The sequence below is a fragment of the Pogoniulus pusillus genome, chromosome 27 (genome assembly GCF_015220805.1).
Source record: "Pogoniulus pusillus isolate bPogPus1 chromosome 27, bPogPus1.pri, whole genome shotgun sequence".
NCBI classification, from domain to species: Eukaryota; Metazoa; Chordata; class Aves; order Piciformes; family Lybiidae; genus Pogoniulus; species Pogoniulus pusillus.
Window position 1 is genome coordinate 8941838 of NC_087290.1, and position 17027 is coordinate 8958864.

A 17027-nucleotide genomic window follows, 5' to 3' on the forward strand; every position below is an offset into this window, starting at 1 on the left:
TTGCCGCCGCCGCTGGGCGTATGCCAGCTGACTGCAGCCACAGGCGTTCATTGGCCGTCGGGGGCTGTACGGCGGAACCGCTGCTGGGGCTGTCGTGCCGGGTGCCGCCATTGAGGTGCTGGTGATGGCGCTACCGGTGGAGGAGTGGCGGTTGTGCGCTGCCCAGCGCTGGGCCGCCCTGGAACCGGCGCTGCGGAAACGGTTGGAGGCGGCATCGCTGCGTGACATCGTGCACCTGGGTTGCGACCTCCTCCGGTGAGCACTGGGCAGGGCGGGGCGAGGCGCTGCGGTGCGGTGCGGAGCTGACCCCCGTGTCCCGCAGGCCCGAGGTGGAGGCGGTGGTTCTGCGGCGGCTGTGCCGCCGGGCGCGTACCGGCAAGGAGCCGGCGGCTGCGCGCTTCTACCGGGAGGAAGGAAACCGGCTGTTCGGCCGCCGTCATTACGCTGCTGCCGTGAGGCTCTACTCGCAGGTAGGTGAGGTGGGGGTTACTTTGGGGTGGCCACCGCGGCTGCGGTGAGCCCAGTGCGGGCCACTCCGGTGAGAGGATCTGCGATCCCCGCCGAAGTGATCCCGTTAAGGGTCTGGCTCGGGTCCCCTGAGGCAGCAGCTCTCTGATCTCCGCAGGCGGCATCCCACGAGGTCCCTGGCAGCCCCGACGTGTCCATCTGCTTCGCCAACCGCTCCGCCGCCCTCTTCTACCTTGGCTTCTTTGAGGTAAGCAGTGGTGGGGTAGCGGGACCCACCGCAGCCCGACCTTCCCCACACCTCCCCGAATCTCCTGGGTGCCCTCCAACAAGTATGCACAGTCAGAGGGGAGCCTGAGGTTTCCTGTGTAGCAACAGACGGGGACTGGGGTAAGGAAGAGCCCAAACACCTTCTGAGGTGCTTTTGCAAACCCTGCAGTGACGGGTGTGTGATGGGTAGAACAAGAAGCCGTAGATGAGATGTCCTTCTAAAGCTCTGTAAAGCTTCCATTGTTACTTGAACTTTCAGAAAGGTTCCTGCTTTCCTCCTTATTCTGTGCCTGGAGGCTTTATTTGGCCAACAGATTAGCCCTGCACATTGAATTTGCTCATTAATATAATCTTATTAAAATGTCATAGAATGGCTTAGGTTGGAAGGGATCTCAGAGATCATCTACTTCAGCCTCCAGGTCATCTGTATCTTTAGTGGAATAAAAGAGCCCAGGCATCAGATGGCTTTCCAGTGCATTTAAAGGGTCATGTCTTTGTTTCTAGGTTTCTTTGGAAGATATTGCCAGAGCTGAAAGTCATGGCTATCCAGCCAGGCTGCTTCCCAAGGTCTTGCTGCGGAAAGTTGAGTGTCTGCTGTGTTTGGGGAGGCTACAGGATGCAGCAGATACCCTCAGTGTGGTGGAGAATAAAATTGATGTGGATGGGAACGTGACAAGTCCTACACACCAGACACTGCTAAAGAAGGTAAATCAACTGAAGGATAAAATACGTGAGAGAGAGAGCTGCCCAGAGCCTGCACGAGAAGCGTGTGCTGCCGTTCAGAGGAAGTCAGAGAGCTGGGAGGAGAATGCCAGTATTTCAGGTGCATCTTCATCTTTGAGCCTGAAGTCTGATAGAGAGAGAGGACGTCACTTGGTGGCTTCCCAGGACATCCTGCCAGGACAGAGCCTGTTGAAAGAGGAGGCCTTTGTAAGTGTGCTCTGCCCCGGAGAGAACTTTCCTCTGCAGGACAGCAGTGAAACAGTGTGGGATGCCCGAGTCACCAATGCAGACCTTTATTGCCACCGCTGTCTGAGGCAGCTCTTGGCCTCAGTACCTTGCCATGGGTGCAGTTATGCAAAGTACTGCAGCCAGAACTGTGCAGAGGTGGCATGGGAGCAGTACCACAGGACAGAGTGCTCCCTAGGACCACTGCTTCTCACATTAGGGGTCTTCTGCCACGTTGCCTTGAGGACTGTTCTACTGGCAGGATTTGCAGAGGTTAGCAGGCTGGTGGAATGGTCCCACAATGGTGGCAAAGACCTCCATAACCCTAAGGCAAGATGCAGAATTCTTGGTGAGGCTCCAGATGCAAGAGCTGGTACCAGAGGTATCTCTGGTTGTGATGACTATGGTCGGTACCAGAGTTCTTACCAAACTGTGTTCAGCCTTTTGCCACACGCTGAGAAGCACAGCCCTGAGCACAAGTTCCTTTGCCTGCTCAGTGTGGTAGCTATATGCAAACAACTGCAAGAAGCTGGCCTGGAGGCTGCTGTTTTGAATCAGAAATCATCTGAGGAGGGGTCCAAACCAAACACATGTGAACAAACACTGGGTGAATTGTCTGCAGAGCTGAAGACTTTGGCAGAAGCAATGCTGAGGCACGTGTTGCAGCTGCAGTGCAATGCACAAGCAATCACTGTGATGCAGGAGTCAGGTAAGAATACAACCTTTAAGCCTGCTCTCTTGCCCTCTGTGTGAAGAGATTGATTTATCAGTTGTTAAAAAGCTTCCATTGCAGATGAGAATAACTTGCTTAAAATTAAATGGCATGTCTCATGCTGGCCTATTCTTTGGTGCATATCTAGGGGGTACTTTGCTGTTATTTATTGTAGCAATTTACCAGAAGCCTTCTACTACTCTCTGTAATTGGTCACACTGCTAATTGCATAACTTGTGTAGGTTTTCTGAGCGTTCATTCTCAACCTGTTTTGTTTTCCCTCTGTCTCTAGGGTCTGGAGATGGTGCTGTTGTAAAGAAGAAGCCTGTGCGCCTGGCGACAGCCTTCTTTCCTGTCCTCAGCCTTCTGAACCATTCATGCTGTCCCAATAGCAGTGTGTCATTTAGTGGGACAGCTGTCACTGTCAGGGCATCACAGTCAATCCCAAGTGGCCAAGAGATTTTCCATTGCTATGGTGAGTATTAACTCCCTGCTTGTCTCAAGGCACAGCCATCCTTTCATCTCTTAGTTGGCATGTTTTCTGAGTGCCTTGAATATCACCTGCCAAAAACAGTTCCTGGTCTTCTTCCCCCACTCTTCACCTACCCATTGCACCTCCTGCTCCCCCCTAAACCCTCACCTCTTCTAAGCAGACCCTGATTCCCCCTTCCACACTGCCTAAACAGCTCTGCTCTACCACCACCATTTTCATGCCTGCCCCAGAGCCTGGGACAAGACCATCAAATAGCTAAAATATTCCAACCTGGTTGATTCTATGATCTCACCTTCCTAAAGCAGTCCTTGCTCCCCTCTGCCCTTACCTCCTCTCTGCCTGAAGAGCTCTTCTTCTCCACCATCATTCTTGCAGTCATCTCAGAGCCTGAGGTGAGAACCTAAAAACAGCTAAAATACCCTACAAAAGAAATCAGCTCCAGCAAAGACACACCCAGCACCAGTGCATAACAAAGGTGGATGTTGCAATGGTTGTTGAGCCTAACCCTAACAGCCGGGGGGCCACCAGGCCCCCCGGCCTTTGAAATCCTCCACCAATTCACCCGGTGCACACCATGGGCACTCACCAGGGATGCCAGGCGGAGGATCCCTTGGCCCACAATGGGCCGAACTTGGAGCTTCTGCCTTTCCTGGGGCTGAATATAAAGGGCAGTGAGCAGGGAGGGCAAAGTGGCTACACCTGGGGTGGGAGGAGACTCCAATAGCCAGCTAATAGCAAACGGCATCACCTGGTGGCATCTGATGTGTTACCATAGGAAGCTAATTAAATGGTGATTAATTAATTACAAGCATAACAGCTGATAGCAGTGTCTGTAATCAAAGGTGATTGCATTATGCCCAGATCAAATAGCACAATGAAGATATGTATTTGAGCAAATAATGCTGGCTAAAGCACATCATTTAATTTATCTGCTGAAGGGGGCAGTGCAGTGACTGACAAAATATCCTCTCTGTTAAAAGAGGAGGTGTTCAAATAAAGCCTGGCTGAGGCACTTAGTGCCATGGTCTAGTTGATTGGACAGGGCTGGGTGCTAGGTTGGACTGGATGATCTTGGAGGTCTCTTCCAACCTGGTTGATTCTATGATAATTCCCAGTGTACTGTTGCTTGAGTCTGTTTGTGTCTAAGCCTTGATCAAAGATAGCAGCACAATGTTTTACCTCCTGAGCCTGCTGTTACATTTTCAGTCTCCAGTTACTTCCTCTCTAAAAGTCTCAATTACAGCAAAGATAGATTTAGTCTGATGTTAAGAATTTTGCTTGCTTAGAGACTTCTACATTTGCTATCTCTTTGCAGGGCCTCACCAGTGTAGGATGAGAGCTGCTGAGAGACAGCAGCTCCTCAGTCAGTATTTCTTCGAGTGTCGCTGTCAGGCGTGCCTTGATGAGTTAGAGTCTGATGTCAAGAGTGTGGTGTCCACAAGGAACTCATTCTGCTGTCCTAGCTGCCAGGCTCCAATGCAGGTAATTCTGTAGTTGTAACTGTGTAACTTACTGAGATGTGTAAAACTTGAGTCTCTGGGAAGGGCAGGAGTTGACATCAGTCTGTGATCTCTGCTCAGAAGGGAAAAGGCCTTGTAGGGTCAATGCAGTGTCTCACTGTTCTGGGCAGCTTTCTTGTAATGTTCTTGTAAATCACTCTTCTAGCAGTATGGGGAAAATAGTGCCTTTAACAGCAAGTTAAAATCCCTTTGAACTCGATGAAGGAACTTTAGAATATTGTGCCCATGAACTAGAGGAAGTGGGGGGCTATTTAGGACAGAAAGCTTGGAGTCTGGGAACAGAATGGGTGCATACAGGGGCTGTGTGAAGGGAGTCAGACTCTGCAGCTCACAGAACAGGTTAGAAGCAGAGAAGTCATCACAGTGTGTATTTTGTATACATACATTAGTTGTGCCCCTGCTTTGGCCTAATCCATAGCTCACAGTCAGAGCTATTCCTGGATGTTTCACATGAAATGGGATAAGCTAATAGCAGTGTACAGGCAAGTCAATGTGGTTAATGAATGCAATTTACTATTGACATGGTCTTATAATGACAGGACAAGGAGTAGTGGGTTTAAAGTGGAAGAGGAGAGATTTAAACTAGATGTTAGGACGAAGTTCTTTACAAGTGAGGGTGGTGAAACACTGGAACAGGTTGCCCAGGGAGGTTGTGGATGCTCCCTCCCTGGAGGTGTTCAAGGCTAGCTTGGATGAGGCCCTGAGCAACTTGTTCTAGTGGGAGATGTCCCTGCCTGTGGCAGGGGGTTGGAACTAGGTGGTTTTTGAGGTCCCTTCCAACCTAAACCATTCTATGAATTGAGAAACAATTTCATACCTCTACAGCATAATACAGAGATAACAAGAGATGGAAGCTCTGAGTTGAATGTGAGCTGCAGTGGTCACAGGGGTGATTTCCACAGGGTGAAGATATGCTTTGTTGCTCAGAGGAAGCCTGTGCAGTCTCAGTGAGCAGAGAGAGCCTGACATGCCGTTTAGGGGACCTTCAGCAACGAATCAATACGGCATTAGAGCTGCTAAGGGACAGGAAGGCTGGTAAGGCTGAACTTTTTACTTCGAAGGTCAGCAGCTAATGCACACGCGTCGGGAGCTGTAATTCTAGCCATCAGATGGCACTGTTGCTTGCTCAGTTGGGGTCTTCTGGCATGCAGCGTGCTGTCCCTGGGGACTTGAGCTTTAGGAGTTTTATACCTCTGATATGGGTGTTAATCTAAAAGTCACACATTGTTTAATGGTAACTAAAAGAACTCAGGGTAACACCGGAGTTATGTATTCCCAGGGCTTGCTGTCTGAAGTGGGTTGGTCCAGAGCTGTGTTAGAATAAGCAGGGCTGCAGATTAAGTCAGTGTTAAATTCTAACCAAATCCAAATCTGCCTGTGTAAGATGCAAAAAAGAGATTGGACTGACTTGATTTCATGGATCATGGAAAGCTGGAGGCTGGCCAGTTGGATGAATTTTATACCCTCTTTTGTTGTAGATCAGGCTATCAAAATGCTCCTGAAGTGTCAGATGGATGCTAGAAACTTCTTGTCTCCAGAGCATTTGCTGATGGGAGAGATGGAGGATCATCTGGCACAAGTCTATGCTACTCTTGGTATGGCATTGTCTTCTCATTATCTTTAGCTGTCTGAACACTGAACTTATCGTGAGTGGCCTTTTCTTACACCAGGCCCTTCAGTTTTGCCCTACTGCATTTCTCTAGTTTTGACAGCAGGGCTCTCACAAAGACTGCTTCAGCCCAAGCTGCCTTCCCTGCAGCCAGTGAATAATAGTAATGTGATCTCATGTTCTTCTAGATTTCCTGTCCTGGTCCTAAGGTCAGCAGCCTCCCAAGAACGCTGTAGACATAGCTCATCACATTATGCAAAATGTTGTCAGATGCTTTGGGTGGCAGTAGCTTTAGAAAGTATTTATTCATTGCTCATTTTTATGTTTTATTTCATTTGGGCTTGTTTTGCTTTTTTGCTTTCCATTAGGGAAGTGGCAGGAAGCAGCCAGACACCTGCAAAGGAGTATTGAGATTGTGGAAATGCATCATGGGCCATCAAGTGTGGAAATAGGTCATGAACTGTTCAAACTGGCACAAGTTCTCTTCAATGGGTAAATCTGCTTTCATTCTCTGTCCTTTCCCTGTACCACTCCTGGGTGTCTGACACAGGATCATGGCAGGTGGTCCTTGGCACCTTGCAGGGTCAGCCTGGCACAGGCATAAAAGTTGAGCATTACTCAAGTGTAAGTTCATTAACCCCACTGGGGTTCACTTACCCCTCCTGACTCTCCTTGGACCTATTTCTCTCCTTTGTGCCTGTCCTTTTCTTTTCCTTGGTTCCCTTTATTCCTTGTCCTGTTGTTTTCTTTTGACAACTCTTCAGCCTTGGTACTTCAGCTGTATAATGCTGAAGAGGAAATATAATCCTTTTGCTCTGTTTTGGCCTTCTTTTGATAAGCAAATTCCCTAACTAAACACCTCAGGACCCCTCTCTGTAACTGAATTAATTTTAGTGGGAGCTGCAGTGAGGAAGTAGTGGGTGCCTATGCTCAAAGATAGTGCTTTAAGATTTGGCCTTCTCCTTCATCTTTTTTTCCACCCCATCCTCCCTCTGCAGCTGAAGTTCAGTGTTTTCCTGCTGCTCAAAGGCAGAGGAGGGTAGGATCTGCACACATGAAGTTTTAGGTGTTTTGTTGTGCAGCTCAAGAAGACAAATCAGGTATTTTGTATATTCTGTTCTCATCCTCTTCCAATTTCAGATTTGCAGTTTCTGAAGCTCTGAGCACAATTCAAAGAGCAGAGGAGATTTTGTCAGTGCACTGTGGTCCTCAGAGTACTCAGATCCAGGAACTACAAGAGATGAAGACTTGTCTGTCAGACCTTCCCAGAAGCATCCTTCAGAGGATTTAATTTCCCTGTCAAAGGAAGCTGCAATGTGATCTTTCATCAAAGCTAAGTTTCATGTGGTAAGGTAGTCATGTAGTACAAGCTGGAAAACTGTGTAACAACAACTTGAATGAAATCTGAAATGCTCTTCAGTGAGGCTGTTGCAAATAAAATGACCAATTCTAACATGTGGGGTCTTGTGTGTGGTGTGGTGGGAATAGATGCTGTGGTTTAATTTCTGCATGTGGGCTTGAAGCAAATGTTTGACATGTTTCTGTATCTCTGTGTTTCTATCTGGAGATGTGAACTTCCCATGTGTGGTTTGAACGTGCAGTCACCCAGACCACACTACCTTTAATTTCTAAAGTGTGGTCACCCAGACCACACTACCTTTAATTTCACCTTCCTTCTTGCCAGCTTGAAACACAAATGGTTGGAATGGGTGAGGCAGCCAGCTGGAAAATGCAGACTGAACAAGCTGTAAGAGGGGACACTGCAGAACTTGAAAGGCCAGCAGCACAAACCTCTGTGATAAGGGATCCAGTATAAAGAACTGGTGTTAGGTTGGAAGACAGGATAGGGGAAACTGCAGTGTACACCAGGTGGTGCTTGCATATAGGACACAGACTGCATTGGGGCTCACCTGGGGAAAATGGGAGTGTGAAGGCATGTGACACAGGCAGACAATCCTTCAAAGGAGAAGACTGGGGCTTGCTGAGATTAACAGCAAAAGCTCTTTTATTGCAGCATGAAGGCGTAAGATTTGCAAGTTGTCTTTGTGCAGCAGAGCAGGGAGGCAGTAGCCCTCCCAATATCGCCCTTTCCATTTGAGCCCTACCATTGCAGACTACTGTGAAGGGATCTAAATGGTCCTGGGATCCAGGATCTTGCCAATGAAGAGGAGGGTTCCAGTGGTGTCGTCTCGCAGTACAAGAAGGAAAGGTCTGTCCAGGTGGTACTCTATGGGGAAGGTCAGTCGAGCAGCATTCACCCCAGGGTTTGGGGTGGATCTTTCCCCATCTTCACTGAGCTCCAGAACTGCTTTGTGTTGCACGTGAGACAGCTTAATAGGTTTGGCAGAAATCTTGGTAAAATCAGGTGATGTGAAAAGTGATTGGAGCCCTGCAGGAAAGAGAGAAAGAAAATTCCCTTACCTGAAAGCAGAGGTTGTAGGTCAGGGAGCAGTACTGCTAACACTGTGGTCCAGGAGCCCAGATAGCTGCTCTGGTAGAGTTTATTTTGGGGATGAGAGGGAGAAGCAGCTTACATCTCTTTGTACTCAGCTTCTCCTTCAGCCTCAGAAGTGTTGTATGAGCTTGGTGGAAAGATGTAAAAAGTTGAGGAGTCCTGGACCAAGGTGATTTAGTTGCTGGGAAGATCTCTACAGACTGACTGCAGGACCCAACTAATAACCCACCAGCTTCATATTCTTCTGACAGCAGGAAGCAACTTGCCCACTGCTTTGAGCCCTGGCAGTCTGCAGAGGGTGTGTGATGTACATACTTGTCTCCTTTAGTGTGCTGCCAAGTGCCTCTTCGTAGTTCAGCTTTAGTTTGGGTAAGCTGAGCACAGCGTGGACCGTCTTCAGCTCCTTGTCTACATCATGGACAAACTCTGAAGTAAGGCTTTCCTCAATCAGAGTCATATTTTGAGTCACCTTTGTAGGCAGGAAGAACATGGCACTGATTCCCTCTGTCAGCGGCAGCTGGGCAATCTGGAATGCCAGTTACAAGTGAGAAACAGTCACATCAATGGTAGATAGTTTTAGCCACCCCATGCTAGGCACGGGCCTGAACCTCAACTGCCTGCTCAACCCTTCTAGTTAACACTTGGCCATCTTCCCTGTTTGCTTTTATCAGACATGCTTCCTGACACTCTAGTGGTCAGGTGTTCATCAGCCCACACTCTACTTTCTGCTCTTACATGGCAAGGTCTCACTGTTACCTGCTGAACTGCAGCATTGCTTTGGAGGATTCTCAGCTGGAACACCTCTGAGCTCCTACAGGGGAAGATTTGTTGAAAGAGGTAGAGATGGAAAAGTTTGGACAAGTGTGACCTGCCCTTCTTGCCCAACTTTAAGTCTGGTAAAACAGGGACCTGTGCATTACTTCAGTTGTGGACTGCTTGTCACATAGCCAGTGCAGAAGTGGGATATTCCAAGGATCAACATATACTGCCTTTCATAATAGGGATTGCAAAACTAGCCTGATGGGAGAAGCAAGGCTGTCTTCTGGCATGGTTTAACAGGTAGGTGTAGCTGAGCCTGTTCTTCAGCAGGTTTAGAAGATCTTGTGCAATATTTGCTCTCTGACCTTGCAGTTGAGTTCTGAGTCAAAACCAAATCGCAGTATGGCCTTGGGGTCTGACATCATGGGCACTTTCACAGTTCTGTCCTCATCTAGGTGGAAGTCTTTCAGGGCAGTCTTCTTGGTGTCAAATTTAGTCTTCCATGTCCCTGTTTTTTTAAAAGATCAAATGGAGGAATTTCTGGAAGAGCAGCAGATGAAACCAGGCTTGTGGCTGAGTATATACTGCACTTTGTATATACAGCATTTGTGCTTTAAGAGTTGAGGCATAAATGAGTGATGGCAGAGCTGGAAATAGGCTGATTAGAGCTACTGGTTTACTGCCATTCTTTGTCCCCTCCTTTTCATCTGAGAATTGGCTAGATGGGAAATGAAAGATGAAGCCAGTGTATGGGTGGAGTAGCTGTTGGGAAGTCGATGTCTACTTATGTAATTAGAAAACTATTCTAAAGGCTAACAATTGTGTCAATGCATATAAAGTGCTGCTCTCCCCACCCTTTATTTTGCTCCTTGTCTCAAAGCAATCACTCTCCAGGACACTGGCTCACAGCATGTTCTAGAACAGTTCTCTAGCTTCTCCTTCTGTTCCCTCTGTGGTGGTAAAAAAAGCTCTGTACTGTGCCTTTCCTAAATTGTAATATTCTGTCTCTTGCCATGGAGTTTTGTAAGCTTAGACTTTCTTCTCTGATCTCCTACTGCAAAGAGGTCAAGATTCAGCTTCCCAAGGGTAATAGTTCCTCCCTTGAGGACTATTTCTGTCCAGGTAGCATGTGTTTTTACTTTAGTGAACGCTCAAACACTTTGTTCTTACACTCTGTCTTTCTGGCAGAGCATTCCCTCACCTCTTCTAACACATTCTTCATAGACCCTCTCTGTAACAACCAAGTACACAACATTCTTACCCTTGAAGTAAGCAGCCCCAGCAAGGAGAATACTGACATCGGTGGGCATGTCCTTCATGAACCTCATAATCCTTCCTTTTGTCTGCTGTCGGACCCAGTTGTTGATTTCTTGGAGGTCTAACTGGTTGTTGCCACTCAGTGCCCTCAGACGCATCCTGTAGGACTTCTCTAGCTGGCTGTGGAAACCAGGCTTCACCCTCAGTCCTGGGGAATGAAAGCATGGATAGTGCAGCCAGCTGCCTTATCTAAACGATCTGAGGGCAGCAGATTGCAATCCAAAGCCCAGCAGCAGTTCTTTCATAAAACATCTGTGGCTGAGCGTGTCCAGAGAAGGGCAACGAGGCTGGGGAGAGGCCTCGAGCACAGCCCTACGAGGAGAGGCTGAGGGAGCTGGGATTGGTTAGCCTGGAGAAGAGGAGGCTCAGGGGAGACCTTATTGCTGTCTACAACTACCTGAGGGGTGGTTGTGGCCAGGGGGAGGTTGCTCTCTTCTCTCAGGTGGCCAGCACCAGAGCGAGAGGACACAGCCTCAGGCTGTGCCAGGGGAGATTTAGGCTGGAGGTGAGGAGAAAGTTCTTCCCTGAGAGAGTCATTGGACACTGGAATGGGCTGCCCGGGGAGGTGGTGGAGTCGCCGTCCCTGGAGCTGTTCAAGGCAGGATTGGACGTGGCACTTGGTGCCATGGTCTGGCCTTGAGCTCTGTGGTAAAGGGTTGGACTTGATGATCTGTGAGGTCTCTTCCAACCCTGATGATGATACTGTGATACTGTATACAGAGACCTGCTTTGAAGAAGAGTGACTGACATGGAGGAAACTGATCCAAATCCTATAGCCACGCGTGCTAGACTATGGGAGAACTCTTCTCAAACTCTTCTGCTAAGAACAGAAGGCTTAGACACAGCTATCCCAACATCAGCCTTTCTCCTTTCTCCAGCTTGCCTAATGAGTACAGCTTACTCAGCCTATTGGATTCTTGGAACCAGCAGGTTCCAAAAGATAGCTCTTGGCTTCCTCAGCAGATGTTTATTGCATGCCAAAAGCAGACATTTCAAATAGTCCTGCAAGGAATTAAACACAGGAATATGGCTGAATGCTATCACAAATAGAAAATGTGTTTTGTGGTTCCTGGAAGTTAGCAACACCTGCCAGAGCACCTAGGGCAAAGGCAGAATTCTCAGTAAGGTTCTTCTGCCCCTTTTGCATGTTAGCTGCTTAGTCACCAGAGTCTCTGTGTGAATAAGTCTGGTCTTTTACTTATGGCCACACAAACTTTCCAGGCTGCTTCTGGAGCAGCAGCAGCAGCATTCCATGCACTGTCTGTGTTCTGGCTCAACCCTCTGTCACAGCCTGAGCTGTTAGTGTGTTCTACCTGCTGTCAGTTACTGAGGTAAAATTTGGTAGAGGGGAAGGACTTTTACTTTTCTCCAGGATGATGCGGGAGGCACTTTTCATGCTCTTCTCTGGTCCAGTCACACTGCTCAGTAGGTCCTTGTAAGTGTTGTGGACTTCAGCTTTGTTAAGCAGGTCATAGAAGAGAGCACGAGAGATGACATCGTCTGTTCGTTCTCCAGCCCCTGCCAACAAGAGGGACATGGTGTGAGGGAAGGGCTGTCACACCAAAGAGTGTGTGAGGAAAAGGGGGAAAAGAGGCAAGAACTCACCAAGTGAGAGACCAGAAAGTGCAGTAGCCAGGCTGAATGGAGACAGCAGCACATTGGCAGTGGCTGTCCGGCTAGACTGCTGCCGGTACAGGTCATAGCCAAAGTTGGAGACTGCTGCTGCCAGCTTGTTTACAGGGGTCTTATAGAATGGATCCTCCTCTTCCACCTCACCAGTGTGGGCTCCATCAGCAGTGGCAGAGTTCTGGTGGGTACAGGGAGCACTTTGGTTAGACTCACAGTTTACAAGGGCAGGTAGAGTTGTGGCAAACTCTTTGAAGTTAAGCAATCTGCAGGTACTGTCCTAGGTTCTATATCTTTATCTTACACATATAGAGGGTAGGAACAGTTAAATTCTTTTAAGGTGTCCCAGTAAAGCCAAAGGCAGCACTCAGATAGGAATCCACTGTTTCTCCTTCACAGTCATCCCCTGATGTAACTAGTGAGGTTTTATCTAGGTAAAGCAGGAGTTAGTCTTATTATGTTGCTAAATAAAATCCTAGTAACTTAGGAGGGTAGTGCTTAATCTTTCTGTAAGGTTCTCTACATTAAATTACCTGCTCTAAGTAGCTCACTCACTCTCTGCATGTTGTCTCCTACTCACCTGCTCAGCAGCCGAATTCTGGGATCTGCTTGGGACAGTTAAGAGACCCAGGAAAAGGAAAACCACTGGAACCTGCATTCCTGAAGCTACAGAGTAAGAACATGACAAAAGTAGTTTGAGCAACAGAGCAAATACATCTCTACCACTACTGTTGACTCTCTCTGGTTGTGACAGCAACTGCAGTAACACTTGCTGCTGCTTGGCCTTCCCAGTTGTGACACACACATCTGATCTTAGCTGGGTTTTCTTCTTCTCTAGTTTGAGGTATTCAGCCAGCCTGATCCAAATGACTTCAAACTGGGCAACCACACATGCCTGGGTGTGTCTGAGCACAGAAGCAGACATGTGTGGCCCAAACCACACTGATGCTGGCAGTTACCAAGTGCCATGATCAAGAGGAGCACTAATTAATATCTTCTGAGTTTTAGATTTTGAAAAGTTCAGTGTTTCACTTTTGAAAGGTGGCAAATTCATGCTGTTAAATAGGTCAGAAGACAAAACTGATTGTCTGTTGCTCTGCTGTACAATTTACCTGCCCCAAGCAGTAGTTTGTCATGTTTCTTGTGTGTGCATGCACCTGGCAGGCTGTGCAGCCAATATGTGTCCTTTGATTCTTTTTTTGCAATTTGATGAAGTGAAAGTAGAAGAACTTTCTTCAAAAAAAGGAGCAGGGAGTAAATACTTAACACTGAGCTTGACCTAAAGAGGTGAAAGACAGGGCTTGGCTTATTCAGCATTTTTAATAGAGGTGGTAGGAAACTACCCAACTCTGCAAAGGTGTTCTTTCTGTGGACTCGACTTCAAATCCCTCCAGATGTAGCCCTTTCAGACAGCTCTGTCTGGTCCAAAGGGCAGTGAGTAACACAGGGTTTCACTGTGGGTAAACCAGAGCTACTGCACAAGTGTCATGCCCCCAGGAGCAGACGCCGCTGGGGCTGCTCTGAAGCAATGTTTATAGAGATTCCCAGAAATTAAAGGAAGAGGGTTGTATTTAACTAACCCCTGTGATCCAGGCATCCAGTGAAGGGGGAGAAAACATGTGTTTCAGATTAACTTCATCTGTAAAGAAAACATGCCTGCTGCTAGAAATACAACTTAGCTACAACAGCTTCAGGACCCAGTGTTCAGGCAGAGGTTTTACTTCAGTAAGAGGCATTTCCCTCTTTCCTTTCCTCCTTCTTCTAGAGGTAGTTCTGCTTGGGGAACGAGGTGTCACAGTGGAGGTTTTCAGTTTTCAACTGTGTTTAGACAGTGTAACACAGAAGTGGTACCCTTCTTCCCTGTGCACTTGCATCCTGTGACCTGCTGCTATCCTAGCTGCTGAGTAGATGAGGTGTTCTGGTGCAGAAGATGTCAATCAAGAGGATTTTCTCCACTGAAACAAAGCAATGCAGTTTCCAACATCCAGTGATGTTGGGATTGCTTATGCCATTGCTGAGCTTTACAGTGAACAGGCATCATGCTGAAGGAGAGGTGACAGAAGCCTTGTGTGAGTTGAAGTCTAAACAGTTAGGGGGGAGGGCTTTGTGAAGATGCTTGCAGCAAGCAGAACTCTTGCATGCTGAGCTGAAGAGGTTTGACCCAATCTGGCTTAGAGATGAAGGTTTTCCATGGAGCATAAACTTTTCTCTGAAAAATAAGTAAGTCTCTACACAGCCTCTGCCTCCAACTACACCAAGCTCCTGGGAGCACAAGAGAGGAGATTGGTTTTGCAGAGCTGTATTGTTTTTGCCAGTACTGTCACCAGCTTCATATTTCTCAAGCTTTGCCAAAAAAACAATTTCCATTTTAAAAAGACAAAAGCCTTTTGCATTTGAATTGGCCTGAACATCTGGATTCTATTTTGTATGTCTCTTAGCACGCTGCCAAAAACACAGAGAAAAGAATTTGGTTGGAGCAGAGGTGGGATGGTTTCAGGCATGATATTAAGATCCATGGCTGCCTTTAAACAGAAGGAAAGGAGCAACAGCATGCAGCAGGTGATGTTACAGTCAGAGAGGTACTGGAAGAAGACTTAAGAAATGAGCTAAGAAGGAACTTAGTGTCTGGGGGTTGTCTGTTTGTGAAGGCCTGCGGGTGCAAAGGAGAGCTTTAGCTTTCCATCTACAGCAGCACAAGTCTCAGATCATTTATAAACACTTCTGATTTTAGGGGTGCAATGAACCATAATCCGTGAGCTCGGACTGCTCCCTGTTGTTGCTCCACCCCACAGCACTAGCGCCTGAAGCACCTTGCAGCCACTAGCTCTAAAGAATTTGACAGTCACCAAAATTGTTTGACAGTCACCAAGCTGCACGACAGACCCTAGAGGGGCAGAAACCCACCCCAGTTCCCAAGCACCGTGCAGCCCCGGAGGTAGAGGCAGCCTAGGATGCTGGTGGCTCCCAGCCCTTGGTGAGATCTCTGATTTGGTGGGAATGCCACCCTGGAACACCATAGCAGAACCGTTCTCGCCGTTTCCCAGCTTCTCCGAGAGCAACCCAGCCTCAGCCCCTGCCCTCTGCCCTCCTCGCCGCTGGCACCGAGCGAGGCTGCGCTGCCCCTTACCTCGGGCTCCTCTTGCTGATGTCGCAGGCTCCCCGCGGCTGCGAGTCGAGGACAGTGCGGGTTTGGTGCAGCCACATCTGCTTTTTTGCTGCTTCCCCCAGCCCAGCCTTCGGCAGGCTTCAGGTTACAGCTTAGCAGAGCAGTCTTAAAGTGCTCTGCTCCCATTTTCCGCTGCTGCCACCTTCCCGTGAGCTGCGCCAAGTTTTTAACCCTGCTTGCCAAACCCGAAGTGCTCCTTGCAGTGAGGGCAGTCGAGGGGGTAAGGCAGCAGCTTCGTGCCCTGTGAGGGCAGGTCTTTCATCCCCACAGCTCTGCCATATGTCACAAAAGAGAATTTCTTCTGTCTCAGAGGTATGGTTAATGCAGCAGTGTTCAGTGGATTTATGGATTTATGTCCAGGATTTATTGGAGAGAGACTCATGAAGTGGAAGCAGGCTTCTGTTGCTGTTTAGAGCAATTAAGAAGTTCAGAATTGGCTCTACCTGGTGATAGCTACTAGTTAACAAGTTGTTAAGAAAATTGGCTGAAAGTTTTTGGTTGAAAAGAGACTGAAAAGCCAAGGATTCTTGGTCAAAAAAAAAAAAAGATGGATTAATGGAATGTTGTAGTTGCTTACAGAGCAATAAATGATCTGGAGGAGGTAAAAGGGCAGAAAGGTTTCATCACTTTTGTGATGGAAGATTCCAGGGGAGCACCTGCCCATTCAGGAGAGGGTATTGTTCACATGTATTAAGTTGTAGAACTTCTTGTAACTGAAGGAGGTGAAGGTTGTAACTGAAGGTAGTGAAGGAGATGAAAAGCAAATAACTGGGGGGTGGTGGGAATAAAACCAGCTCAAACCGAATCAGTGGAAGGCAGGTCCATTGAAGACTGGCAATGGTCAGATGTCAGGTCAGACTCAGCAGCTAGGCAGTACAACCAGAGAACTGTTGTTTTGCCTTGTCCATAGTCATTCGTGGCTCTTCTTCCCTCCCCAGTCACTTGGGGGAGGCAGGATATTGGGCTGACCGGACATGTAGCTAGCCTGATCCGGGGCAGCTGTTTGCCTCCTAGGAAACGCCAAAACTGAACTGTAGCCAGCAGTGGTGCCCTTGGTCTAGGCTTGCACTGGGGCATCTCCTTTTGGGCTGCCAGCCTCACCACTAGCAGATAATGAGGAGTTACTCACACATGCTGAGCTCATACAGGCCCTCAGCAAAGAGGCAGGGATGGGTTTAGAGAAGCTTGAGCTGCTGATTTTGCAAGCCAGAAAAGCAAATCAGGTACTCTGCCCTATCATTAGTGCTTCTAAAGTGACCCTTTCTAACAGGAAGAGGAACAGCTCTGCTTTCAACTGCTTCTCAGCCTGCTCTGTGAGAAATTGTCTGCAGAGAGATGTTTGTGCTTGTTAGTCTGCCATCACTGGCCTGAGAATAAGGGTGTTGGCTGTGGAGATGTCTTCTGGTGGTTTGCATCTCTTTTTGGTACCTTGTTTGTGGTATTAAAATGGCCTACATGGAAAGACCCCTAGAGAAGTTTTTTTCCATCTCATCTGTGTCTTCAGATGAAAACCAGGTTTGGTTTTAAACCATCTGAATCAGAGTGGCAATTGTATGGCATGTTATTAGAGAGTAAAGTAAGCTTTATTCCTGTAGGGGAAAGGTATCTCAGAAATGCTGCATTGTACTCATCTAAATGCAAGGCCTTAGATGAGTTCTGTTAGATCAGCACAAACATCCCAGCGTTG

General features: G+C 47.9%; 2 protein-coding genes across 2 annotated transcripts; one reads left to right on the forward strand and one right to left on the reverse strand.

The window, feature by feature from the left end:
• The first annotated feature begins 3 nt into the window (after positions 1 to 3).
• Positions 4 to 7472, forward strand: SMYD4 (SET and MYND domain containing 4). The gene is made up of 10 exons (XM_064165895.1): positions 4 to 255; positions 323 to 470; positions 626 to 715; positions 1240 to 2392; positions 2688 to 2870; positions 4204 to 4370; positions 5311 to 5443; positions 5887 to 6003; positions 6386 to 6509; positions 7158 to 7472. Exons 1-10 carry the CDS (start codon positions 125 to 127, stop codon positions 7306 to 7308), a joined length of 2397 nt encoding a protein of 798 aa, XP_064021965.1. The 5' UTR covers positions 4 to 124; the 3' UTR covers positions 7309 to 7472.
• A 527-nt stretch (positions 7473 to 7999) lies between these two features.
• Positions 8000 to 15403, reverse strand: SERPINF1 (serpin family F member 1). Its single transcript, XM_064165908.1, has 8 exons — positions 15302 to 15403; positions 12755 to 12840; positions 12154 to 12355; positions 11911 to 12066; positions 10493 to 10696; positions 9597 to 9739; positions 8788 to 8998; positions 8000 to 8406 (listed from the first exon to the last, which is right to left on the reverse strand). The coding sequence occupies exons 2-8, from the start codon at positions 12830 to 12832 to the stop codon at positions 8147 to 8149; spliced, it is 1254 nt and encodes a 417-aa protein (XP_064021978.1). The 5' UTR covers positions 12833 to 12840; positions 15302 to 15403; the 3' UTR covers positions 8000 to 8146.
• Between the last annotated feature and the right edge of the window lie 1624 nt (positions 15404 to 17027).